Below are 27749 nucleotides of genomic sequence, written 5' to 3'. Positions count from 1 at the left end.
GGCGTGAGTGATACTACTAATAATATAAATGTACACTTAAATGTAAAATATGTTTGCCCCCTTATTACTTTGAACTAATATTATTTATAGTGAAACTTAAGTGTATTTCATACACTGCCTAATACTTCAAGTATAAAAGGAACGATATAATTTATGTATTCTATCCATTTCGCATTTACGTTTTAACTGAAAATTATTTTAACCAGAAAACTACCTCATAATTTATATACGTAATTTTACAGTTTTTTAGACTTTCGCAAACACGCGTAGGTAAACGTAAGTAAAAGTTAATTGATTTCTTTATCAGTTATTTAATTACGACACTAATTTGTAGGCAAAACGTTTATAATTTCAATTATGATCATGTTTACCGATAAATTAAATTATAGTTGGTATAAATATAAGTACAAATTTCGTTTTATTTTTATTCACGCTAATAAATTTTATAATCATGTCTTCTTCGGTCGTATATAAGGGTGAGTACGAAATACATAATTATATTTTTTTTTTGCAATATTGTATTACACTAAAGATTGGCCTCAAATAGCCTCTCTGGCTTCGAAATCCTGGTCCTTCTATGCTTTTTGTAGATTCCCTAGCGTCTTCTGCATTTTCTGAAAACTTTCGATCTATCATCGCGCTGACCCTGCAAAGGTGGTAACTGTATTTTATCAAGTCAGTTTAGCATCAAATTGTAAAAAAACGGACACTTATCAATTTTTTTCTCTATAAAGTGTTACAATTTACTATTTACATACTTTTAACATTGATAAAATATTTACAATTAAGTATACAATATATATACAATATACATATACAATGCATACAAAAAGGAGTGCGTCACGCGTCGTAGAATTTCTAAATTTAATATTTATGTAATATTTTCTAATATATGTATAATAGCTAATAATATTTCTCTTCTAGTAATCGTGTGCCTTGCACTTCTTTTGGCATACACCAATGCAAAGCGCCACGACTCCCACACCCACCATGAAAGATCAGCGTCGAATCACAAGCACCATGCCCGAGCAATCCGGTCTCCAGAAGACGACTACGAAGACCCTCAGTTCCGAGGCGATTCTAAAGCTAAGCTAGCTAAACTAAACGCAGTATTAACACAATTTTCCAAAAACTCAGGAGACAAACCGTCTTCGCAATTCGGTAGTTTAATTCTATATAATGAAGCATTGCAGAAGATCCTTCGTCAAATTATCATGAGAGAAAATGGGAGCGAGAAACTTGACAGTGCTCAGAAGAAAGTGGCTGATAAAATTTCCAGGATTATTGACGATTTGGATAAAAATGGCGATACTAAATCTATGGTGGAAGTAGCGAATCAATTGCACACTAGAATGGCTACAGATGGTACTAATAATCTTATGATCTTTCAACGGAAGCAATAAAGTAATGAACAGTATATTAAAAGTCCTAATAAAATATAATATTTTCGTGTTAATATACTAAGTGTAACGACAGACCTACGAAAATTCACGTTAATTTAGCTGTTCTGTCAAGGGTGATTATAAAAATCACAGTTAGTAATTTAACGGATTTTTAGCACCGAACATTTCGCAGGTGTGTCGTTAGACTTAGATGTGTTCTTGAAATTATATTTCATTTCAATAAATTATTAATATATCAGACAAAATTAATTATTTTTACGATTATTTATTAGTAATTCCCATGTTTACAATAGCTCTTGTCTCGTGGAGACAAACATCCAATCCAAACAACGGACACAAATAATTGTTCCGTATGGCTATCGAACCCACGACCTCTAGACGCAATGGTAGCGCCGTGGGACCTAAACCACTGCGCCACGGAAGTAGATTTAGTAGGTAATTAAAGTTAGAGGATCGTGAGTGTATAACTCTCTAGTTAGTAATTAATTAATTGGCCAAAGTAGAGAGAAGAGAGCTTATGAGCAACGCCACGCTTTGTATGCATAGGTTCTACCACCACCATTTTTTTTATGTCCACAACATTTTTTCTACACTGAAGTATACATATACATAATATCACGTATTTTGTTGTATTCAAAAGTCTACACTTATTGGCATAAGAGACATTTCAGGCGTAGGCGTAGCGTAGGCAGTTAGTTCCATTAACATTTTTTTCCAGAGACTTTTGACAAATTGTACAATGAGGCGATTCAGCCTTCCCAGTGGGCGCTGAAGCTTTTAGTAGGGGTTGTAGAAGGTCCAAAGATTAAAAGAGTGAGATTTGTAGTAGGTTAGGGGGTGCTGTATTTCATTTTCGTATAAAGGGGGCTTCAAAAAACCTACAATCTTACTTGTTATGAACAATAGTAATGAAAAAAAATGTGCATATAAAAATAAACACAAGCATTTAAATGTAGAGTACACTTTAGATATACTTATCAAAATAATTTAAATTAGCTATTTAATATACTTCCAACTTCAGCATCAAATATATGTATTGAGTTATATACTATCCTGAAAATGGGCAAATTCTTGAACATCATGATAAATTTGTATATTAAGTTGGCAGCAGCAACGAGAGCTGACTCGTCCTTCTTGTTAATACCCTTGAGAGCCTTGTTCACTCGCCTCCTAGCCTTCCTGTAAGCCGGAGTGATGACGTCATCTATCTTCTCATTAGCCATGATCAGTTTCAACAATCTCTCTATATTCTGTGACAGTAATAAATATCTTCTCACGGTAGGAACCGGTTTCGGTTTAGTTATCTCTGATAATTTATCCAGTACTGCTTGTACTATTCTTGATATTGTTGACCAAAATCTTGGTGTTGGACGTTTGTTGCGTGATCTCAATAATGTGAAGGCACGAAACTTTCCTGTTTTAGAAGTTTTCTTGTCTACGGATAGATTTGCTTGTTTGAGAACGTGTGGCTTGTGATTTGATGTCAATCTTACATAGTTGATGTCAGTCTTATGAGATACATCATCGTGTTTTGATGCGGATGAGTATGTTGAACACAGCGCGAAGCATATAATAACTAAAACAAAATATAGTTAAAGCAGTTTCCGTAACTTCGGTCCTATTCATTCTAACTATTCTTATAATCACTTATAACGAACATAAAGAACGGCCCCGAGTTACAACTAGACCTAAAAGAATTTTTGTTTATAACAAACATTATGACCATGCAGTCAAAAACGTACTTACTAGTCGTTGAAAAGTACATTATTATAATATTTCATTTCAGTTTCTTTGTATCACAAATAATCTTTCCGCTTTTAAATACTCTGTTAAATACAATCATTGCTAATTTCTATTAACACGTTCAATTATACATACTTCTAATACAATTAACAAATAACGTAAAAAATCGCTTTGACTAGCGTCAATTGTTTTCTTGAGCTTCTTTGCATGCGTCGACCATTTTCTACTGCAGTTAGACCTAATGCTGATATATGCATATATTTAACCCATTACTTCCCCAGTGCTGGATAAGGGTCTTCTCCCGTATTAAGAGTGGGGTAATAGGAACACATACTAAAGGAAATTTTATTTCACTATCTTCTTTAACTGGAGACCCAGCTGTTCTAATATCCCATGGGCTGGCTAACGAATGTGGGAAAATATTATACAGCAGTCATTCTCAGAGTCTTCTCTTTGGAAACAATATGGTCCTACATTGGATATATATTTCAGGAAGGAGATTTCTGAATGCAGTGGATAAATAAAAGAGAACGATGATAGCGATTAAAATAAATCACACAATTACGTCATGATACATGTGTATTTATGAAACAATAGTAAAGTTTACTGAATAAGTACACCAAAATGATTATAAATAGAAAATTTTCATTTTTTTTTATTAAACAAATATATTTTATATTGATTTTATTTCTAAATACATACTTATATTGTTACAGGTAAATTAACAACCAGGCTCAGAACAGATACTTGTGCTCATCACACAAATATTTGTCCTGGGTGGGATTTGAATCCAGCGCACGCAGAGTAACAATTATTTTGACAAGACTACCACGTTTACAACTGAGCCAAATGTGCCGTCTAAATACGTAATAAATAATAATAATAGACATAAAATTATAATTTCAAAATATTTTCTATCAACATTATCCATTGAATAATGAAACTCCATTGCTAATAATCATGAAAATCTTCAACTTTTGTACAGACATCTTCTTGTACAACATATTAGCGGCCGCTACTAGGGAATTTGTATCTTTTATATCTATACCATCAACAGCTCTCTTTACAAATCCTTCAGCTTTCTTATAATCCACCGAGTTCCTATCAACTATTCCTTCATTAGCAACAATACGTTTCATCAATCTCCCTATAGATTGAGATAAAAATATTAACCTTCTCACTTCAGGAATATCTTGTTCTCTCGTTGAATCCGCAAGGTTTCTTAGCAATGGCTTAATTTTCTTGTCAATTTTAGAAGGATGTTTTCTTAGTGGTTTCCAAGGATCGACGGGAAATTCTCTCATTTTTGACGCATTGATGTCCAAGGATCGTACATGTGGCTTGCGTTCTGATGTCGATCTTATTTTGATGTCAGTCTCTTGAGAGACATCTTCGTTGTTTGCGTACGAGTATGTTGAACATAGTATGGTGATGGTGATAACTGAATAAGAAATACATTTATTAGTATTGTGAAACTCAGCTCGAAGTTGCTGAAAATTTCATTGTTAGTATTACAAATATTAACTTTAAGTTTGTTGCAGGTTTTATAAAACATTGTGAATTAATCTATGGAACAGTGCACGAACGAGACCCGAAACAACTATTAATAGTGGATAACGTAAGTATTTCCTCTGCGAAACAATTAATTATAACTATGAGCAAATTATTTTAATATATTTTAATCGTAAGAATATTGGAAAAAAATGTTCTTACGTGTTGTTGAAAAGTTCACCATTATAATGCTTAAAGGTGTTTCTTTGTATAGCGAAGAAAGATTCTACTTTTATACTTCATTAAGTGTATTACTATAGAGTGATTGGTAATTTAAATAAACATGTTCAAAATAATCACACTACAAATATTATTAGAAACAAATTTAGCGCAGTTATTGTTGATAAAAATATAACAATTACAGTACAGTTGTAATAATTAAATTATGTTTTAATTAAATAGTAATCATCGATGGTAATATAAAGTTTCGAAAGTATAAAAATAAATTGAGAACATATTGTTTTGGAAGACAGGTTAAATAGTGGGTCCCAGCTGTCATTTCGAAAGATCTTTGACAGCCGTTAACAGCAGTCAAAAGCTTGAAAGTCTGACAACCAGTCTTACCGAGGGGTATCATGTTATAGCCCAGGTAACTGGATTGAGGAGGTCCGAAAAGTCGCTCCATGTCAAATACATTATAGTGTAACATATGACCTCTATTTCATTTGTCCCACTGAGTTGTCCCACAATGAGACAGCAGACACAGTTTTGTCTCAGTATCGCTATATAATAAGGTTCTCCTAGCCGATAATTGGTTACAAGGCCTATGATTACTTCGAACAAGATAAACAGTCACTGTGCATAATGCAATATAAAATCTGAATTATTAAATGAACAACATTTTACATTATAATGGTGCACTTTTCAACGACACGTAAGTTTACAAATGTATTAAAAATTATGTTTAAAACTACTTAGAATTAAGTCCATCTGATGCCACATTAATCACCAGTTATAGATCAATACTGGCCAATGATGATGAGGATGACAATTCACATCACAATTAAGGATTTGCCAGACTATCTGCTTGGCTGCATGGCGCTTACGCTCAGTGTGTTTGTGTATAGCCCGCCAACTTAATAAAAAAATATAATTAATAATACAGTGTATTTTCAATAAAAGTAGCCGTATTGAACAGGTCATTGCTATCTACACAAGCCTACGGATCACTATTTTTTTAACGGACTCGACTTTACAGTGTATCGTTTGTTACAAACAAAAGATGTTTTCAGCGCACATTTCTGTTTCAGTTATCATCTGCTTCGCGCTGTGTTCAACATACTCGTGTGCATCAAACAACGAAGATGTCTCTCATGAGACTGACATCAAATATGCAAAATTGACATCAGAACACAAACCACATGTTCTCAAACAAGCAAATCTATCCTCAGACAAGAAAACTTCTAAAACAGGAAAGTTTCGTGCCTTCACATTATTGAGATCACGCAACAAACGTCCCACACCAAGATTTTGGTCAACAATATCAAGAATAGTACAAGCAGTACTGGATAAATTATCAGAGATAACTAAACCAAAACCGGTTCCTACCGTGAGAAGATATTTATTACTGTCACAGAATATAGAAAGATTGTTGAAACTGATCATGGCTAATGAGAAGATAGATGACGTCAACACTCCGGCTTACAGGAAGGCTAAGAGGCGAGTGAACAAGGCTCTCAAGGGTATTAACAAGAAGGACGAATCAGCTCTCGTTGCTGCTGCCAACTTAATATACAAATTCATCATGAAGTTAAAAGAATTAGGCCTTTTCATGATTCTGACTCACGAAATAAGTATATTTGGTCCCGATGGCGGGGTTGTCATTACATAATAGCTCATAAGAATTTAAATTATCGTGTTTAAAGCAGTTTTATTAATTGTGCATATTAATTTTGTAAGCACAAATGATTTTTTCATAATTTATTTATTTGTCTTATACCTACCTGAATAGTTTTAATATTGATACTGTATCAACACAGTATTGTTCTCTTAAAATATACATAAATAAAAGTATTATATTATTTATTTTGTTGATAGAAGAATAATAAAGTGTAATTCATCTTCCTTTGATATTTAAAGCCGAGTTATCTTAGCATTCGACTACCACACAAATAGTCGAATTGATTTTTGGCAACTCACAAAGGATTTACGAAAATATGTTAGCTCTTGAAATAATTATCATATGCAATAAAAACTTGCATGCTTCATAAAAGTTATTTTTACTAAAGTTACTTTCTGACCTTCTTTCTTTAAGATTTTCGTTCCTTGGTCCCTTATTTTTTGCGACCGTTCGTTCCTTCGTTCGTTCATTCATTCAGTCTTAAGATCACTGTTTCGTTTATTCTTTCACCCACTCATTCGTTCATTCTTTCGCTCAATCATTCGTTCATTCTTTCGATCACTGATTCGTTCATTCTTTCAATTACCCACTCTGTCATTCTTTCGATCACTGTTTCGTTAATTCTTTCATTCTATAATTCATTCATTCTTTCGATCAGTATATAATTTACTCTTTCATTCACTCATTCGTTCATTCTTTCATTCAATCATTCGTTTTTTATGTCACTCATTCATTTGTTCAATATTTCATTCGCTCATTCGGTGATTCTTTCGATGATTGTTCCATTCATTCATTCGGTCATTCTTACATTCATTAATTCCTTCGATCATTGTTTCTCTTAATTTTTCATTCACTCATTCGTTAATTTTTTCATTCACTCATTTGTTAATTCTTTCAAAAACTCATTCGTTCATGCTTTTATTCACTCATTCGATCTTTCTTTCCCTCATTCATTCGTTCATTCTTTCAATCACTCATTCGTTGATTCTTTCGATCGTTCATTGGTCATTCTTTCATTCACTCATTCATTCATTCCTACGATCAATGTTTCTCTTAATCTTTCATTCACTCATTCGTTCATTCTTTCAAAAACTCATTCGCTCATTCTATCATTCACATATTCGTGCATTTTTTCATCCACTCATTCATTCATTCTTTAAGTCACTCATTCGTGCATTCTTACAGTAATATTCATTCTACCGTTTTTTCACTTTTTCATTTTTATAGGAACGAACGAGCTCCCCATGCTTACTGGTAGTTGCTTAAGAATAATTAAATAAAAAAACGGAAGAAATAATTATTGTAAGAATGCACGAATGAGTGATTTGAAGAATGAACGAATGAGTGGATGAAAGAATGAAAGAAGAAAGAAGAAAGGGGCGATCTTTACTCCTCAACAGATTTTATAATAAACGGTGTTTATTCACGATCACCATTTTTTACCTTTGAGCAAAGAATACACGTATAGTAGAAAATACTTTATAACATTAATTATTTTTGTTTATTAGCCCAAAACATAGAAAACGAGAAGTAAAACTTCAAATAATAACACACACACAGTTTTACATAATATATTTACGTTACGAATACACGATAAATTGACATATGTAGTTATGCAATAATGTGCGAGTACCTAACAATTTATTAAAAAATATCTTAGACATTATAAAAAAAAATATTAATACTTTATAGCTGAACATCGAAGGATATCAGTACCCATTGATTGACACTCTGGCTGTCTCCGTCATCACTGAAGAGGAGCTCCTTCATACGGTATCTGGATTCCATCGAGCCAAGAATAATAAATAAATAAATATGATGGGACAACTCACACACGGTCATTTGATTCCAAACTAAGCAGAGTTTGTACTATGGTAACCAAATAACTGATAAACATACTTATATACTTCTAAATACATACAAACTTATGTAGATACACTAGCTGACCCGGCAAACATTGTCTTGCCATATAATTAAAAAAAATGTCACTTAGGGGTATAAAAATAAATGCTGGCCGATTCTCAATATGCTCACAAAATTCATGAGAATCGGTCAAGCCGCTTCGGAGGAGTACGGTAACGAAAACTGTGACGCGAGAATTTTATATATTAGATTAACATCCAGGCTCAGAACAAATACTTGTGCTCATCATACAAAGATTTGTCCCGGGTGGGATTCGAACCCACCACACGCGGCGCTCCGGTTGCGGCGGGGTGACCGCTTAAACCACTGCGCCAAACAAGAAGATAGATAGTAGTTAAAAACACCAAGCATTAGCTTGTGAAAAGTCCAGAAGTCCTCAGAAACCTTCCCTAGAGTTTCCTTAGCAGCAATCTCACTAGTTCATATTTTCCTTGAACCGACCGCAACAAGTTTTTGGGATATATTGCAACGGTCACTTACAGTTTCGGTAACGTTGTTCATTCTCGCTGGCAGATGGCAGATTGCGCTACAGTTGTATTATTTTATGTATATTATATAAAGATAAAATAATAAAGAATTAAAATAAAAAAATGTACATAAAAGATAATTTATATACAGGGTGTCCCAAAACTCAACGATAATCTGAGACAGGATGAAAGGCCAAGTCATACCGGTTCTAGAAAAAATTAAAAAAAAATTCCATGCCACTTAGTTCAGCAATAATAGACATTTTTCAAAAAAGTTAAAATTCCACACCCTTGCTCGCATTTTCAAGTCCTGTGATAACCAATGTCACAATTTGGCTGTGTTTTTTTGAATTCCGTGATCTTCATGAAATATGCTATTAATCGTAAAACAAATTTATGCACAAAACATTGTTAATTTCATAAAAAAAGTTAAGTTTTAGTGAGTCACGATTCACAAAAATATCGTTAGTTAACTTTGACGCTTCGTATTGAAAAAAAAATGTACTACACTACCCTTGGCAAGTTATTTCAAAAGTTGGCGCATTTAATCAAGATTTCAAAATGGTGCAACACTTGCCACTTTTCTTTCCATTAAAAATGTTATTTTTATTTGAACGAGGAGTATCCTCGCAAATGGATCGGACGCAGTGATTCAATTTTATGACCTCCTCGTTCCCCCGATCAAAATCCAGTAGATATTTTTGACTGGGAATGCATAAAAGAAAAAGTCTATTCGAAATCAATACAAAATCTATCAGAACTTCGCCAGAAAATTGACACAGCGTCAGAGGAAATAAATGCAAGGAATTTTGCTTGACTGGTGCAAAGGTCTTTTGTAAGGCGTTGCAGAGCCTGTATTCGTGACAGAGGAAAGCAATTATTTTTAGTAAAGAGGTAATTGAGTCATTCCATAACCAATATTTAATGTAAAAAACATAATAGGTAATAATAATTAAAAAAAAAACAATGAACGAACCATCATTCTTATTTAATTAGTCTCCTTAAACTAAAGTAATCCGAATTGTTTTCCTCTGTCACGAATACAGGCTCTGCAACGCCTTACAAAAGACCTTTGCACCAGTTAAGCAAAATTCCTTGCATTTATTTCCTCTGACGCTGTGTCAATTTTCTGGCGAAGTTCTGATAGATTTTGTATTGATTTCGAATAGACTTTTTCTTTTATGCATTCCCAGTCAAAAATATCTACTGGATTTTGATCGGGGGAACGAGGAGGTCATAAAATTGAATCACTGCGTCCGATCCATTTGCGAGGATACTCCTCGTTCAAATAAAAATAACATTTTTAATGGAAAGAAAAGTGGCAAGTGTTGCACCATTTTGAAATCTTGATTAAATGCGCCAACTTTTGAAATAACTTGCCAAGGGTAGTGTAGTACATTTTTTTTTTCAATACGAAGCGTCAAAGTTAACTAACGATATTTTTGTGAATCGTGACTCACTAAAACTTAACTTTTTTTATGAAATTAACAATGTTTTGTGCATAAATTTGTTTTACGATTAATAGCATATTTCATGAAGATCACGAAATTCAAAAAAACACAGCCAAATTGTGACATTGGTTATCACAGGACTTGAAAATGCGAGCAAGGGTGTGGAATTTTAACTTTTTTGAAAAATGTCTATTATTGCTGAACTAAGTGACATGGAATTTTTTTAAAAAAATTTCTAGAACCGGTATGACTTGGCCTTTCATCCTGTCTCAGATTATCGTTGAGTTTTGGGACACCCTGTATACATATGTAACGCTCAGATATTTTGGCCCCGTAGGTAGAATGAATATAGATTAAGGATTTTTTTTACATGATCAGGTTAGGTGCGTAGTACTCGTAACCAGCGTTAAGCAAAATTTAGATGAGATATTAATGTCGTTAGATTATATTAAGTTTCCAAGTTTCGTCTCCTCAATGCGCGTAAGAAGTAACTGCGCTGCTTTTAAAAGAACTTTATCATTATTACTTGTATCAATATTGTCGATAATATTAGATATGATATCCATTTCTTTCTTTTGTGCCTCGTTAAGCTTCTCCAAACCACCATTACGATCAATTAGATTCTTTATGAGGTCATGAGTGTTTTGGTTGTAAAACAACATGGTTCTTAGCCAGGAACTATCATCGTTTGATTCTAAGGTCTTCTTGAGGTGTTTAATGAGAGCAGCTTCGAGCGTGGCCAGTTTTGTGTCATTACGATTTGAGACATGAGCTGTGTCCTGTTTATCTCTCAAACTAATTTTCGATTGGAGAGAGGAATAGTTAGCTCGCTCTGTGTCTGTCAACTTGATGCCAGCGTCGTGAGAGGCATCTTCGTGGTTTGATGCGCACGAGTATGTTGAACACAGCACGAAGGCTGCAAGAATAAAAGCTGAAACAAAAATGAAATTTGTAGAGTCCTGCCCATGTATTCAACCTAGCCGATCGTGAGTTTAAAGAAGGAACGTTTCGTTAAAGTACGAAGGAACGAAAGTACGAAAGAATAAAAAAACGAAAGAATGGAAAGAACGAAATAATGTCATTTTCATTATTTCGTAATTTCATATTTATAATATTCACAGACTATGTTTCTGAATATTAATTAATTATTATTTATCTTTAATTTTTAAAGTTACTCCGTGAGAGTCATGCTTTAGAACTGTTCCAACATGCTGTGCTGAAGGTATGTAAAGACTCTAACCCGCAATTGGCCAAAGTGGTGGACTCAAGGCCTAACCTCTCCGTCATTACGGGGGACCCTTGTCCAGCAGTGGGACAGTAACAGGTTAAATTTGAAAATGTAAGGTATGCTACATAAAGCAAAAGCTTAATATACTCACAATTAAAAAATCTAGAAGACGACATTACACCTTTTCAGATTCTTTGTTGAGAGCGGAGATTGTGTGAATATTAACACCAAGACATTTTATTTATATACTTATCACAAATTATTTCAATAATTACTTTTGTAATGATTTATTTTCAATAATCATTTACAAAGATTTTAAATTAAAATGTAATACATACATTTTGAATTATTGAGTATGTTTATAAAAATTAGCAAAGTAAAATTCCATAAAATATCTTGGGAATTTTAATGTATTTATTTTATTTAACTGCCTCTGTGGCGCGGTCGGTAGTGTGTGGCTACTGCCGCACGAGAGGTCTCGGGTTTGAATCCTGAGTAGGACCAAAAAGTAGATTTCATGACGAAGACGTCGCATGGTAGCTTTTCCTTACAGATTTCGTAATGACGACGTCACATGGTAGAATTTTCCTGGAAGAATGACGTTGCTTGGTAGATTTCATAATGAAGACGTCCCATGGTAGAATTTTCCTGGTAGATTTTATGATGAAGAAATCACATGGTAGAATTTTCCTGGAAGATTCACTGATGAGGACGTCACATGGTAGTTTTTCCGGGTAGATTTCATGACGGAGACGTCAAATGGTAGAATTTTTATTTTATTACTACTTATTAGTAGTTCGCAGAACTACGTAACGTTCTCAGTATAGGGCAATAGTCCCACCAATACCAGGGCAGTCACAAAGTTTTGTTAAAACATTTTTTTTTTAATTTTGCATGACTTTCTGAGTATCTATCTATACTATTACTAACTATAAGGCTGAAGAGTTTGTTTGTTTGTTTGAACGCGCTAAAATCAGGAACTGCTGGTCCGATTAAAAAAAATCTTCCAGTGTTACATAGCCCATTTATCGAGGAAGGCTATATATTAACACGCTATGACCAATAAAAGCAGAGTACCAGTAAAAACTGTTACAAAAGCGGGAAAAAATATGACCCATTCTCTCTTATATGACGCAAGAGAAATTGCGCGGGTCAACTATCCCACATAGAGATAAAAAATTTAACGTTAAAGTGGTAAAAAGTGGGTGTATTTCAAACACCTCTGCCTACACCCAAGGGTATATGAGGCGTGATAGTACGTTAGTATGTACGTCAACTAATTATATTGTAATCGAATCACATAATCAATCAGTCATGTTATTATTAATTAGATTTTGTTAGAAAAACCCATTAAATGTTACTTTTTATTTATTATGCGTGTAAATGATTAATTAGTTTCACTTATAGTCGTCATCTTTGTGAACATATTTATGATGAAAAATTTGTTTGTTCATAATTTAACATTCTTACTTCTTAGGAATATTTGTTTCCCGGGGTTAATTAAGACCATCATTGTCACTTGGTTTACTAGTGCCGTATATTGCCACAATGGGACTTTTGGTACCAAACACTAGCACTGCACTCCACCAGGGGAATTCGGCCGGCTGGGCCTAGGCGACGTAAGCCTGGCCGGTTTAGGAGAGGCTAGTCGCGGAGGAAGGGAGGTAGCTAAACCCTATCCTCCGCGACTGGGCGGGGCAGTACCGCGAGATGCGGCAACGGTGGGGCTGCCGTGGGGAGCCGGGGGTCGGGCGGTCGGACCCGGCTCTTAACCCATGGCGGCTGATGGAGGAGAGGCCGCTTCCCCGTCTGGGTGGTACCGTTGTAGTCCGGGGGACCAAAAGCGGCCAGCCGGCTGGGCTGAGTGGACTCAGTCTGGCCGGTTTTGGAGGGGCTGGTCGCGGAGGAAGGGATGTATCCTATCTCCGCGACTGGGCGGGGCCGCACCGTGAGATGCGGCAACGGTGGGGCTGCCGTGGGGAGCCGGGGGTCGGGCGGTCGGACCCGGCTCTTAACCCATGGCGGCTGGTGGTGGGACCGTAGGGCCCGGGAGCGTTGGGATCTCGCTCTCGGGCTCGTTGGTCGGAGGGAAGGTTGCGGCGGCCTACACACCTTTCCGCCGCCGGCGGCCGGGACATGCTGCGCATCTGCGCGTGGCCTGTCCCGGCTTCCGAAGGCCCAATGGCTGGCGAACTCGGGGGAGTTTTCCAGCCATTGCACAAGGGGGCATAGTGAGGGGACGGCACCCGTGTGTTGGGGTGTCGTCCCACACTGTGGAGGAGTCCACATTGTGGACGGCGGCGTCGGGGTCGCGGATGTGTGCCTAAAGGCGTTCCCGTGGCCTCGGCACTATGCGGCGAGGAGGAGGCAACACCTCGGTGGTTTAGTGGGTAGGCCTAGCCCTTCTGGTTCGGAGAGCCCCACATACCCCAGCGCTCCCCCGGGCGCTGGGGATGCAATTTCATGCATTAACCGAGTTAAAAAAAAAAAAAAAAAAAAAAAAGGGGAATTTGATACAAAGTACCAAGTATCTGTTGCCCTATAATAACTCAATGGAACTAGTGAGATAGATCCTTGCGTCCATCTGTGAGTATTTCAAAAGGACCATTGCCACTAAAAAAGTTGTCCCGTCACGGCCCGGTCCCGACAACTCTATGGGAATATTGGGAATTACCTTTCCGTGAGCTTCCCATACGAGTCATGATTTTCAGGAAAACTTAACCCGCTACGAGACAACTGGGGCAAAATAGTGCTAGTTTTCCATCACGTGACATGACGTATTAATTTTAAAAAGATGAAAAAGCCAGGCGATATTATAAGCTGAGATTTGTTCCGCATTCGCCTCACTCGTTCGCCTCACATTCCAAAAAATTCCTTTTTCGCCCCATGTTTAATTTGATTCTTGTTTTGCCCCACTTGAAAAGAGTATGGTAGGCACACAAATTGATTCTACCTAATGGTCTTATGGCTAATGCGACAGTTTGTTATGTCTGGGTTTAATTTATCAATAATATCAAGGAATTGTGTAGGTATGTTGTTTCTTTTTTATCCATCAATAGGATGTACTTAAATTAATGGTACAACATGTATGTTCTCCCGAGTGCTGCCGAGGTCTCCATAAATGATATATAACTGTTTGAATGGTTTAACAGTACATTTAAAAGTGCCATCTCCGATAATGTTCTATATTTTGTATATATTTTCTGATTTCTTGATCAGCAAATGCCAATATTCTTGTTTTATTATACCCGTAGTCAAAAAGTAAAAAGTCTTCATAAGCCTTAGGTATTTGAACCTCAGAGGCGTTAAACGTTGACTTTTTAAAATTTTGAGATTTGTTTCTCGCATTGTAGAGACCAATTTTAATTTTCGATAATTCTGGTAAAACTTCAACTAGATCTGTACCTCTGTTTTTCATCCTTATTAAGCATTCATTATAAATTGATGTGATGGGTTTGCCATCCGCAGATGCAGCTTCTTGTTTATAACAAAACAATTCTTCTTTGATCAAATTTTTTGCCACATTAGGTTTGCAAAAATTGTGTTGCAATATTCTATTTACATGATTATAAATGGTAACTACTCCACCTTTACATTTTCTATTTACACATCTCGACGGAATAGTACCATTTTTATTATTTCTCCTATTTACGTGTTCATATCCGTCGAACAGAAGCATAGAGTCGCCCCGTATTGATTTAATAAACGATAGGTTTGTAAGGGATGTAGATTGAAAAGGTTCTTCCATTTTCAATTAATACTTAGAATAAAATAATGAACGTTAACTAAATTCAATTTGAATTAGACACCTCTTTGCACTTTAACTCAAACACACAAACGACGAATGAATACTAATTCTAATTACCTACATTTTGCTATGTGTCGCCCGACCCTTACTGATAATGTCCCTGATTGGCTGACCACATTTGACTGGTTTTGAAAAAACGGGTTGCGATCCGATCTATTGTCTTATTTTGTACCTGCTCATAAGTTTGTGTGCAAAGAGCTGTAATAAAATATCAATGAATATTTATGATTTTTTAGGCTGTCTGTACTAAAACAGTATAAATCTGAACTCATAAATATTCGAGGCTAATCAAGAACGAAAAATGAGGCAAAACAGGAATAAAAGCTTAAATTAAGAATAAATATGGCATTCGGGGCAAAACAGGAATAAAATGTAGGGCAAATACGGATTTTTTTATGTGGGGCAAAACATCGCGGGTCGAATGCGGAACAAATCTAAGCTGAAAATGAACATGAAATTAATTTAAAATATAATTAAAGTTACTTATTATACATATCAATCAATTAATCATGTACTTATTATATATACATACATATTATTAACAGGCATTCGTTCAACAATGGTATACTGATCGCTATGGCCGCCGCTACCCTATGTATGTATCATATTTTTATTTATTTATTAACTTAATTAACAAATATATTTTATTAATTTGTTAACCGGGATATCAAATATTGTTCTACAAAATTTCTCTAAAATCGGTTCAGTAGTTCTTGCGTAAAAGTGTAACTTATAATTTATTAAATTTAATTGATATAGTTGTGCCTGTGACTTCATTCAGGTGGTTTTATATCAAAAATATACTATAATACACCAAGAATAACATAATAATCTTTCTCTAAATAATGTATATACTTTACAATCCGTTTTAAAGCAGCGTAAGATAAAAATGATTTACCTTTTTATTAAACTTCATTTAAGCGATTTTATGAGACAGTTTACGCTTAATTAATATTATTTTTAATCATTCATTGTTATGTCCTTATACTATTAATTATTATCTTTGATAAAAGTTACATGTTTATATTTTAAACTAGAACAACGGATTCTTTATTCTAACATACGTTCCAAGCGCGAGCAAAACCGCCCCTTAGTGAGTGCTTCAGATTTTTGTACGTAGCTTCGAATAGTCGGAGGTTATAGTTTTTCCTTCGCCACAAGTAGTGTCATAATTAAGAGACTTTACCTTAAAAACTACTTGGTGTGCTGCTAAACCATGAACGATTCATATAATATTAACTAAATAACTAATTAAATTAAACTAAATTATTAATAACTAGGTGTAACTGTACATTTTTTCTGTTACAGTTTCAGTTCTCTTAGTATGTTCTCAATAGCTACCCGGAATTTTGTGTACCCAAAATATGTTTATAGGCTCCCCCCTTATTTTATGCGGCTAAGGTTAAAATAGTAAAATAAGGTAGGGCTTTTCAGTTTTCACACAACCTACACATTAGAAAAAAAAAGACAAGTCCACGTTTTTATTCAACATATTCATTGCGATATTTTTTTATCAGAAAATGGGACCCTAGTTGCATCGTACAGCTTTTATTTAAAAATATTATAAAGCTTAAATATGGATGTTATGAATACATGGAATCCCAAATAAAATTACTACGTCTGATAAATTTGATATTAAAGCTACACATAGACTAGGTTCTTTTATTTTGCTACATGCCTCGACTGCAATTATATGGGTTTTTAAAAAAACAGTGGTCATCATCAGCCTACCTGTAACTTTCTTTTTATTCTTCACAACTATGTTGGAGTCGGCTTCCAGTCTCACTCTCTTCCAAACACCAGTGGTGAACGATTTAAATTTTCCAGTTATCATCTGCTTCGTGCTGTGTTCAACATACTCAAGTGTAACAAGCGATGGAGATGTCTCTCGGGAAGCCGGCATCAACTATTTCAGTTCGGCTTCAGAACACAAGCCACCCCATCTTGATCAAGCCGATTTTGGGGCTATTCAACACGTAGACAAAAATATTAACTATGCTGGAAAATTACCTAATGATTCAATCTTAAAATCAAAAAAAAGGCCTAAACCTTCCAAGCCGTCGAAGCCGTCTAAGCCGTCTAAGCCGTCCAAGCCGATTAAAGAGACGTTCACATATAAAAAGTTAAAGCCGCTACTCAGGAAATTTGCGAGAGTTACAAAGAAAAAAACAGATCGCATTTTGAACTATTTATTATACATCACAGGAATCATTGACAGATTGTTGAAACGTATCATTGCAAATGAGGGTTTAAGTGATCAGGGCTCCCAGCAAGCACAAAATATGGTTAATAAAATTATCGATGAACTTAAAACATACGACAAAAAGAGCCTGGTTTCGGCTGCAAATATGTGTTTTAAGAAGAGTTCTATACAAAAGTTGAAGATTTTCATGATTATTAACAATAGCATAAATATATTTAACGGAGGAGGGTGCGGGGGAGGTTGCGGGGGGATGGGAGGGTGTTGTGGATAACCATATCATTTCAATACTTGAACTTAATTTTTTTATAATTTTATGTAAATTAATTTTTATCTTCTTTGTATTTGAACTTGAAGTTATCGCATATATTTTTTGTTACTTTGCCAAATATTTGATATTTTATATATTGATAATTTATAAATAAATTGTGTCTATAGCTAAAGTTTTTTGTATGTATGTAAGTGTACTTGTAGTGTATGCATTATATTGTTTGATAAATAAATATATTATAATACAATAATATCTTATGATTTATCTTGACGACTACATAAGCATTTATTATTTAACCAGCGTGACACTATATACTTAAAGAAGATTTTTAAAGGTTGTAGTCTCCTAACTTAACACACATATCTCTTAAAATAAATTCACTTGTTTGTTGCATTACTTATGATTGAAACCTCGTCGCCTAGTGTCAGAAGTGAACAGCTATGTCCCGCCCGTAGGACATACAATAATTAGTTCAAGAAATATCTCATTAACAGGAACAAAACAATATTCTTCAAGATTATACATATAACATATCAATTCAATTAATATACAAATTATTGAGAATGAAAATTAATTAAGGTACATTCTCAATAGGTCATGACTTTGACTTTGACTTTGAAGAAACACGTGACGTATCATACTTGTGTCTCGAATATTCGTGCTATGTGTAAATAGTGGTAATGATTTTTCAGTTATCGTCTGCCTCGTGCTGTGTGCATATTCAAGCGCATCAAACCATGAAGATGTATCTGAAGACGTTGGCACCAACTATGTCACAGACGACCCATACGTTCTCAACCAAGCAGGTTTCAACACTACTCGACTAATTGACAATAATACAAACCAAGGAAAATTCAATAATTCAAGCTTGAGATCAAGAAAACCGTCTAAGTCCAAACCTTGCAAGCTCTGTGTCATCATTAAGCCACCCCCATGCAGGCCAGCCAAGCCGTGTAAGCCGAATAGGCCGTGTAAGCCGGCCAAGCCGTGTGACCTGTCTAAAATACTTAAAAAATTAGCGCCGCTGATGGTTAAATTTGCGAAAGTGACAAAGAAGGCACTGATTCCCGTTGTAAATTATATGTTGTTTTGTACACAGCAAGTAGAAAGGTTGTTGAAACGCATGGTTGAAAATGAAGGTTTGAGTGATAAGGCCTCATCAACGGTACAAAAAATCGTAAGAAAAATTCTCGGTGCACTTAAAATATTTAATACTAAACGACTGGTTCAAGCGGCAAATACGATATACAAAAATATGACCGTGCAAAAGTTGACCATTTTCATGATTCTTAGCAATAATATAAACATATTTGGTGGAGGGTGCGGGGGTGGGGGTCCTTGTGGTATTGGCCGGTGACGTGGTTAACTGTAACATTTCGATACTCGAACTAAGGAATTTATGGAAATTGATCAAGGTTTTTATTGTATTCGTATTTTTAGCAAGCGTTTATTATTTTTGTAATTATTTCATATAATGAAATTATATCTATAACTTTTTTTTATTTATGTAAACGTTCTTGTGTACTTGTATTGTTAGATAAGTAAATATATTATGATGCAATGAAATTTTGTGATTTTATTTGACTGTGACCATGGTCATCATCATCATCATCACGGCTTCCGTTCATCACTACATAAGTACTAAGCACACTTGGCTTATATAACACTTTTTAATGTTCAAAAAGTTTATAAAAATCTCCAAAGATTTAAGATTTTCTCACATTTTTTACAGTTACATCAAATTATAATTCATTTTAAATACACACAACATTTCCAAAAGTCATTTAGTAGTACTTTACTTAAGTTAGAGAGAGAGGGTGAAAGGTGTAATGGTGTAAAATGCTTTTATTTCAAATATTCGGGTTATCTGTAAACAGCGGTAATCATATTAATGTTTCAGTTATCATCTGCTTCGCGCTGTGTTCAACATACTCGTGCGCATCAAATGAAGATGTCTCTCATGAGACTGACATCAACGATGTAAGATTGACATCAGAACACAAACCACACGTTCTAGAACAAGCAAATTTGCGAGCAGTCCGATCTGTAGGCAACAGTACTGCCGAAACAAAAAAGATTCCCAGTATTTCAATGAGAGCTCCGAAAAAGTCGAAAAAATCTAAAAAGTCCAAATTGAAAAGTATGTCAAAAATCAATAAGAGATTAGAGCCGCTACTGAAACAATTTGCGAGAAAATCAAATAAAGATACTGTTCCTACTTTGAGAAGGCAGTTATTTATATCGAAATTGGTGGAAAAATTAATGAGACGTATTGTTCAAAATGACGGTATAGATGATAAACTTACCGAGCCTTATAAGAAATCTGAAGCGCTTGTGAAAACCGCAGTGGATGGCATTGATACGAAAGATATGGAGACTTTAGTATCGGCCGCGAATATGCTGTACAAAAAGATGTCCATACAGAAGTTGAAGATCTTCATGATTATTAATAATAGTATTAATATATTTAACGGAGGGTGCGGGGGTGGCTGTGGTTTTTGTTGTGGATAAGATTTTTATTTGCATTTATATTGTTATCGACGAAGTTCTTTAATGTTTATTCATTTTGCGTATTAGTTGGTTGCGTTCACCCCCGTCGATTGTGGCCACTCCGCTCTCAATTATTGTAACGAGATAAAAATATCGATTTGTCATAGTATCCAAATGCGTAATAGACTAGTCGTGGAATTAGTCTTTTCAAATAATCAAAAATTTAATCATTTCATTTCAATTTTACTTGTCTTGTAAGCCATTTTATTGTAAAATAAATATGTGTGTACCATGTAATCTTGTGGTTTATTTTTATCTGCATTGTATTGTGTCCCAGTGGTGTGTAATTTTAAGATATTTGTCATATAGGATAATCATACGAGGAAAAGCAACTATTACAGTAAATGTATCTAGCAGTAGCCAGATTAGTGAAAAATAAAACCTTAAACAAGCCTTCCACTAAGCTAAGTTGAGATCATTTATACAACACTAGCTGACACGCGCAACTTCGCTTGCGTCACATAAGAGAGAATGGGTAAAATTTTTCCCCGTTTTTGTAACATTTTTTACTGGTACTCTGCTCCTATTGGTCGTAGCGTGATGATATATAGCCTATAACCTTCCTCGATAAATGGGCTATCTAACACTGAAAGATTTTTTCAAGTCGGACCCGTAGTTCCTGAGATTAGCGCGTTCAAACAAACAAACAAACAAACAAACAAACAAACTCTTCAGCTTTATAATATTAGTATAGATTTTGAGATACGAGATTCAGAGACGACGTTTTTCACCATAGAATCATTAAAACTAGTACTGCTACTAGGTATCGTTATCACAATTTTATTTATTTCTAATACGCGTATAACTTTATAAAATCATATTTATGCCTTATACATCAATTGAAAACTTAAAAGAGTAGAGGCAAACAATACACGTCACATTACGTGTTTTTACAGTTATACAGACTGTTGGTAAACAGTGGTAATAATATTAATGTTTCAGTTGTCATCTACTTCGTGCTGTGTTCAACATACACTTCCGCATCAAGCAAAGAAGATGTCTCTCATGAGACTGACATCGGCTACAAACAAACGGCATTTGAGAACCAGCCCGATCTTAAACAAACAGATTTGAATCAACCATTATTTCTGGACTTGAAATCAAGAAAGCCGTCTAAGCCGTCAAAGCCGTCGAAGCCGTCTAAGCCGTCTAAGCCGCCCAAGGCGTCGAAAGTTAACAAAAAACTACAGACTTTAATGTCCAAATTGATGAAGGCGACCAAGAAAGAAACAGTACCTGTATTGAGGTCCTTATATTTTGTGACAGGAGCTATAGGGAGGTTAATGAACCGTATTATTGATAATGAAGGAGTAGAAGATAAGAATTCTCCGGAATACAAAAAAGCAGTGAAACTTGTTAAGAAAGTAATTTCTAAAATTGATAGGTCTAACACAAAAGTCCTTGTTTCAGCTGCAAATATGTTGTACAAGAAGATGTCTGTACAAAAGTTGAAGATTTTAATGATTATAAGCAACTTTGTAAATATATTTAATGGGGGCGGCTGTGGGGGTGGTTGTGGATAGTTATTGAATTTTGATTTCTAATAACATTTAATATCATAATGTGTTTTATTTCTATTGCACTCTTGTTTTTGAGTGTATAACTCAATAAAGATAATATTAACTATCATTTGCTTTAACTGGTGAAGAGATACATCGTGATGAAACCTTGCATGCCTAAAATTTGTTTAATACATTTCTTGAGGGTATGCAAAGTTCCCAACCCACACTTGGCCTCCCTCATTCAGGAGATCGAAGTGCGTTGAATAGTTTGCAACTATTGGTGTGTAAATAGGTGTCGAAAACATGACCTTTTGCGTGAGAAGCGAGTGCTTAGTGTATATATGCTTAGTATATATGCATAGTATATGCCATATGATGTTTTGTCAAAATTCTCTGTATTTCGAAAGTCTTACTAGCGGACAACCTTAACTAATTATAGAAACCTTCTTTGGGAATCGTTTTCTCTAATTATAAAAACTGCATGATAATCCGTTTAGTAGATTTTGAGTTTATTGCAGAAAAACAGACATCAAAAGATGACTTTATTTTTTAATATGAAACGATGAAGGACTTTCACCCTAAACCACCCTTAAGCCACTTCCAGCCGTTATTCTTCTAAAGCGAGGTTTTTAAAACAATAGTGCATTGTCTCCCGGACTCCGGGGTTTATCACAATCCCGGGATTATTCCCGCTACACACACGCAACACTGTACGAGTAAATTAGAATTTTCTTTACACGTTTCTTGTTTATGAGTTGTAATTAGTGATGTGACTTGAATATAGTAGGCCGGGATTATTAGAGGTAAAGAAATATTGTGGATGTTTTCTTCGTTAAATTTTCTCTTTAGTTTATTACGAAAATAAAATAGATGTTCAAAGCCTTTATTCTCTTAGCAGTATGCAACTGCTGATAACGAGGTTCGATTCCTCGAGCAATTTATATTCTTATATAATTTCTATTCTAATTTATATTCAAATATTCCCCAATAGTATTAGGGAGTCTTGTACCGTGTCCACTATAATGGCAATAGGCTTGCCCCATATTACACGGGACAATTATTGTAAATATTACATACCACTGCGGACACCTATCTTAAAAATGTACGCGCTAAGGCTGCTTAACCCACTGATCGTTAGCCGACCAGCGGGGGTATACGCATCTCAGTTAACAACTAGTGTACGTCAAATTGATGGTCACTATTCAGTACATTGCTGCGCTGACGTGACGTGGTAATCACTATAATCTAAGAGAGAAAACAGCATAATGTACAGCATAGTGACTTTTAAATAGTTGTCAACTGAGATAGTTACGTGATAGCCATAGACCATTAACAATTTGATACTAATGACAGGTAGCTCGAATCTCTACTAGTATCGACTACCGACAACCGGCTTGTCGTCGAGAAATTTTGTATGAAAATCTGATTAGCGCCTCTAACGGGCGTCGAAGGAAATATTTTCGCAGTACATTCTAAATGTCAAATTTTCGATACTCGACAGTACCGACGGCACAAAGGCGAGCTGAGGGTATTCTGTTTAAATCTGACTAATAAATGAGTACAAAGTTTGTCCACGTGTTAACTACGGTTAAGATGAATGACTAACCGTGACTTACGCGTTACTTATCTTGTGGTTAGAGCAATACTCACAATTGATTATAACAATGACTGTCTGTTCATTCATGAGAATAATTTGAAGTTATTTTAAATGTTTAGACGATTTGTCAATGTGACGTAATGGGTTGACTAATTTTGTTTGCCTACCTTAATAATAAATAAGTAGATAGGTATGTTATGTAAATAAAAAAAAAACAGCCTGAAAGGGTTATGTACCATCCTACTAATAAATGCGAAAGTTTGTGAATATGTATGTACTTATGTATGTATATCTGTTACCGTTTTACGATAATGGACTGGACGGATTATAAGGAAATTCGATACTCAGATAGTTTATCACCCGAATTTACTTGCAGGACCATCCTTTCACTCAGATGAAGTAAAGGTAGTATAAAAGTGGCATAAAATCATGTCTGTAGTATAGGAACCCTTTAAATAAGTATTTTAATTTAATTATTATCAACCTTGAAAATAAAAATATATCACTAAATATTTTGTGATCTATACTAATATTATAAAGCTGAAGAGTTTGTTTGTTTGTTTGTTTGAACGCGCTAATCTCAGGAACTACTATTCCGATTTGAAAAAATCTTTCAGTGTTAGATAGTCCAATTATCGAGGAAGACTATAGGCTACATATCATCACGCTACAACCAATAAGAGCAGAGTATGAGCAAAAAGTGTTACAAAAACGATTCCATGTGACGCAAGCGAAGTTGCGCGGGTCAGCTAGTGTATTATATACCTCCGTCATTGATCGTTCTATCTATTATTGACAACTACATGATCACTTGTGATAATCGCAAGCAGACAGACAGCCGCGACAAAAAAGTTTATTTTATAACAGCGCAGTGAATTAGAACTAACAAACCAATAAGAATTATAATTATTACGTTTTAGAAACCATTATTGTCATAAACACTGTGGTTTCAGGACCCATTCATAAACACAAATTGTTTTTATTTTAGCTAAATCTTCTAAGAAGTCACAAATATACTAAAATCAGAGTCATTATGAACCAACAAATGCGTTACTAAGAATTAATTGTTATTCATTTGTTGACGAGTGGCGAGGTCTTATGTCAGAGACCACGGCTTCACCCCGTGGGGACAAACGTGAAGGAAACATATTTTTCCTTTATTTTGCTTTTTATGCGGTTAACCTCGTGGCTGAAGGCAATGTTAACAACAATTAGTATTAATTTATATTGCATTTAATATTATAATTTAATATAGTGCATGCGACTGACTGACTAAACTCAAACACTATACTATACGGATTATGATACAGTTTTAACCAGTTGCCAGAGAAATTCACTAGGAAACTTTTAGCGTATAATCTATTAAAGTTTCGTCTTAATTGACAGAATTATGGTGATAATAGTTGAATGAGAAGAAGAATTGCGGATCAGGTGGGGGGAAGAAATTCTGCCGGAGTCCGCTAGTAAGACCTAGACTATCAAATGATTTAAAAAAATATGTACTACAAGCTCACGTGGTTGCACTCATGGTCGTGCAGTTAAGGGCCTTAAAGGAACTATAGCGGCTCGCTACATACAGCGACATCTACTGGGACCAGCGCGTAACCAACCACCACGCGCAGTGTGACTGACGTCACAAGTCCTAGATCGCGCTATCGAAGTTTGCACTGCAACTGACTATATATACAAGTCCCCGACTACAACAGTCGGGCAGCCTAGGCCCACCAGGCATGATCACTTCGCCTGGTCGGAGGATCCTCCCTTTGTGTTGGAGGAACACGATCACCTCGTTCCTCCACAGAACATTCTAACAAGGAAATCGACCTACCTATGTAGAGCAAATTAATTAATACTAAAGTTGATTTATTTCAATGTTATTTAATAACAGGACAAAAAGTTATATGTTAGGAATAGCAATTAAAGATGTTCACCACATATTGATATGTTATTTAATTAAAACAACCATTACGTAAATACAATAGGAAAATTACATAATAAGATTTATTTTAATTAATTGTAGCCTGTTTTACTTAATATAGTTACTTTGCTTATATTCTGTTCAAGGATATTTAAAATAAAATAGTTCTATCAGTTTAAAGGCGTTCTTGAAGGGATGTAGAGTCTCCAACCCACACTTAATCCACCATTTTAAAGTGGGTTTACAGGGTTCGATTTTGACCTTGTGGCTAGTCGTTCCACAAATCGCTTCATGTCTCTTGCGAACCGAATTACTATCCAGACGGTCGACTTTCACCCCACCGCTGCCTAAATTTCCCCTACACTTTCTAGTTTCAAATTAGAACATTTTTTTAAGACAACTCCCGCACTCAAAATTTCCCTGTATCGCGGGGACTTTTAGAAATATGCAAACAACGGACACAAAGTACAAAGTTATTGCTCTGTGTGGAAAGCGAACCCACGACCTCCCGACGCAGTGGTATCGGGGCGTGGCGACCTAAACCACTGCGCCACGGAGGCAGTCATATACACATACACATATATATTTTCACGACGCAAGCAATCGTACGGCATTAGCTAACCTTATAGCTGAGATGAGCGAGGAAGCTACGTTGTTACGCGTTGGCTTCTACAACGCTTGCTGTGATTCAATCATCAAGCGACTGCCAATCGAAAGATCTTGGGGTCAATACCCTGATATGACATAATGACATTGGGTTTTTTCTTCGCTTCGATTTAAGAGTTAATAGGGATATTTCTTGGTCAACAAAACTGAAATTCTACATAGTCAATCAAAAAGATACTGCAAAAATATATTTCATACGTATTTTTTTAAATATGGCAACGATTATCTATCAAACATAAAATGGATCCAAAATAATCGGCGTATAGACATAAATGAAACATACCAACCGAATTGAGAACCCACTTTTGGGAAAACTTAAAGTTATACAAATACTAGTTGACCCGGCAAACGTTGTTTTGTCATAAAAAATAAAAAAAAAACATAGTGTCACCAAGGACTATGAACATAGATGTTGGCCGATTCCCAGACCTACTTAGTATGCTCACAAAATTTCATGAGAATCGGTCAAGCCGTTTCGGAGGAGTAAGGTAGCTAACATTGTGATATTGAAATTTTACATATAAGATGTGCTAAAATAATGTTATCAAAGCCTTTTTTAGGGGCATAACATGCGTAAAACCTACTACATAAATATTACAAGTATGTGGTCGAGGTGCCGTATGAATCATAGTACTTCTACGAACGGGCGCCTTAGTCGTCGGAACTGGGTAGTTATATATGACTCACGCGATCAATGAATGTACGACCGGTTCTTATGACAAAGATCTTTATAACCAACTGATTCTGTTCCGCATTTTAATTCCTCTTCTTTATATTGACGTGAAATAACGCATTTTTCCCATGTAGGTAGGTAGAGGCTAAAGAATGTCAAGTCTAAGGTAAGTACAAACTGCTTTTATTTCATTCATTTTGACACACAGACATACTGTCATATAAAACTTTACCTTTATATATTTCTTTGCAAAAGTTAACTGTACATGACCAAATCGTCCGTGTTCTGTGCGGCAATCCATCTACAGAATGTGCGCGTTTGGTTGCTTAACCACACTTATCGTTTACCGATCGGTGAAAGCTATAAGCTATCGCTTACTTTACGCCTCAAATTATTATTACATAATAAACTAGTTTTAAAAAAAAATAGCATTTACTTATTTACATAAGAATATTTACTACACATATGGATAAAAAATAAGTTAACTAAGCTGCACTCCAAATAATAAATACAAGAAAGAAATAAAAGGTGAATTAGAGAGTAGACTCTGGTAACTAGTATAAGATGAGCAACAGATCGCAGAATGAATGAATTTCATCTAAATGACTCATTCTTCATCTTTACTACAGTAATAGACTACTAGACTACGACTAAATAATGACAGAGATCTTATAGACGTTTCGTGTGACCTTGTTATCGGTCAAGACGATGACGTCACTCAATTAACACACGTATCACACGCGTATGATTCGCTGAACTGAGAGGCCCGTGTCGAAGCGACCATGTTCACGTAAACAACATTTATTTGACCCATTCCTATCTTAATGAGGGCTAAGCTATCCTCCCGTAATGAGCACTCTCTATGTAACTGAGGCTATGGGTCTACTCCCAATATAGAGTTTACTTCGCTGGTCAAGTGCGGGTTGCAGACCTTGCTACCTTAAAAACTTCTTTAAAG

General features: G+C 35.3%; 5 protein-coding genes across 7 annotated transcripts; 3 read left to right on the top strand and 2 right to left on the bottom strand.

Annotated features, from left to right (window-relative positions):
- Positions 1-413: 413 nt before the first annotated feature.
- Positions 414-1655, top strand: LOC142984205 (uncharacterized). The gene is made up of 2 exons (XM_076131642.1): positions 414-476; positions 925-1655. Exons 1-2 carry the CDS (start codon positions 452-454, stop codon positions 1401-1403), a joined length of 504 nt encoding a protein of 167 aa, XP_075987757.1. The 5' UTR covers positions 414-451; the 3' UTR covers positions 1404-1655.
- Positions 1656-3707: 2052 nt separating this feature from the next.
- On the bottom strand, positions 3708-4994 carry LOC142984221 (uncharacterized). The gene is made up of 2 exons (XM_076131670.1): positions 4860-4994; positions 3708-4587 (listed from the first exon to the last, which is right to left on the bottom strand). Exons 1-2 carry the CDS (start codon positions 4879-4881, stop codon positions 4070-4072), a joined length of 540 nt encoding a protein of 179 aa, XP_075987785.1. The 5' UTR covers positions 4882-4994; the 3' UTR covers positions 3708-4069.
- A 182-nt stretch (positions 4995-5176) lies between these two features.
- LOC142984220 (uncharacterized) lies at positions 5177-6841 on the top strand. The gene is made up of 2 exons (XM_076131668.1): positions 5177-5571; positions 5948-6841. The coding sequence occupies exons 1-2, from the start codon at positions 5550-5552 to the stop codon at positions 6526-6528; spliced, it is 603 nt and encodes a 200-aa protein (XP_075987783.1). The 5' UTR covers positions 5177-5549; the 3' UTR covers positions 6529-6841.
- Positions 6842-8094: 1253 nt separating this feature from the next.
- LOC142984301 (uncharacterized) lies at positions 8095-11820 on the bottom strand. The gene is made up of 2 exons (XM_076131796.1): positions 11758-11820; positions 8095-11309 (listed from the first exon to the last, which is right to left on the bottom strand). Exons 1-2 carry the CDS (start codon positions 11780-11782, stop codon positions 10822-10824), a joined length of 513 nt encoding a protein of 170 aa, XP_075987911.1. The 5' UTR covers positions 11783-11820; the 3' UTR covers positions 8095-10821.
- A 4105-nt stretch (positions 11821-15925) lies between these two features.
- On the top strand, positions 15926-22027 carry LOC142984286 (uncharacterized). Of its 3 annotated transcripts, none has more exons than XR_012960142.1 (2): positions 15926-16009; positions 17242-18180. XR_012960142.1 is itself a non-coding variant. In XM_076131770.1 (2 exons), the coding sequence occupies exons 1-2, from the start codon at positions 15991-15993 to the stop codon at positions 20394-20396; spliced, it is 630 nt and encodes a 209-aa protein (XP_075987885.1). In that variant the 5' UTR covers positions 15928-15990; the 3' UTR covers positions 20397-20674. The 3 variants fall into 3 exon arrangements, 2 of the variants coding, with proteins under 2 accessions (XP_075987885.1, XP_075987887.1); XM_076131770.1 differs by lacking the exon at positions 17242-18180 and adding an exon at positions 19786-20674 and having other exon boundaries at positions 15928-16009; XM_076131772.1 differs by lacking the exon at positions 17242-18180 and adding an exon at positions 21378-22027 and having other exon boundaries at positions 15932-16009.
- The last annotated feature ends 5722 nt before the right edge of the window (positions 22028-27749 follow it).

This window comes from Anticarsia gemmatalis, chromosome 26 (genome assembly GCF_050436995.1).
Source record: "Anticarsia gemmatalis isolate Benzon Research Colony breed Stoneville strain chromosome 26, ilAntGemm2 primary, whole genome shotgun sequence".
Lineage (NCBI taxonomy): Eukaryota > Metazoa > Arthropoda > Insecta > Lepidoptera > Erebidae > Anticarsia > Anticarsia gemmatalis.
This window is presented reverse-complemented; position numbering and strand designations above follow the sequence as displayed.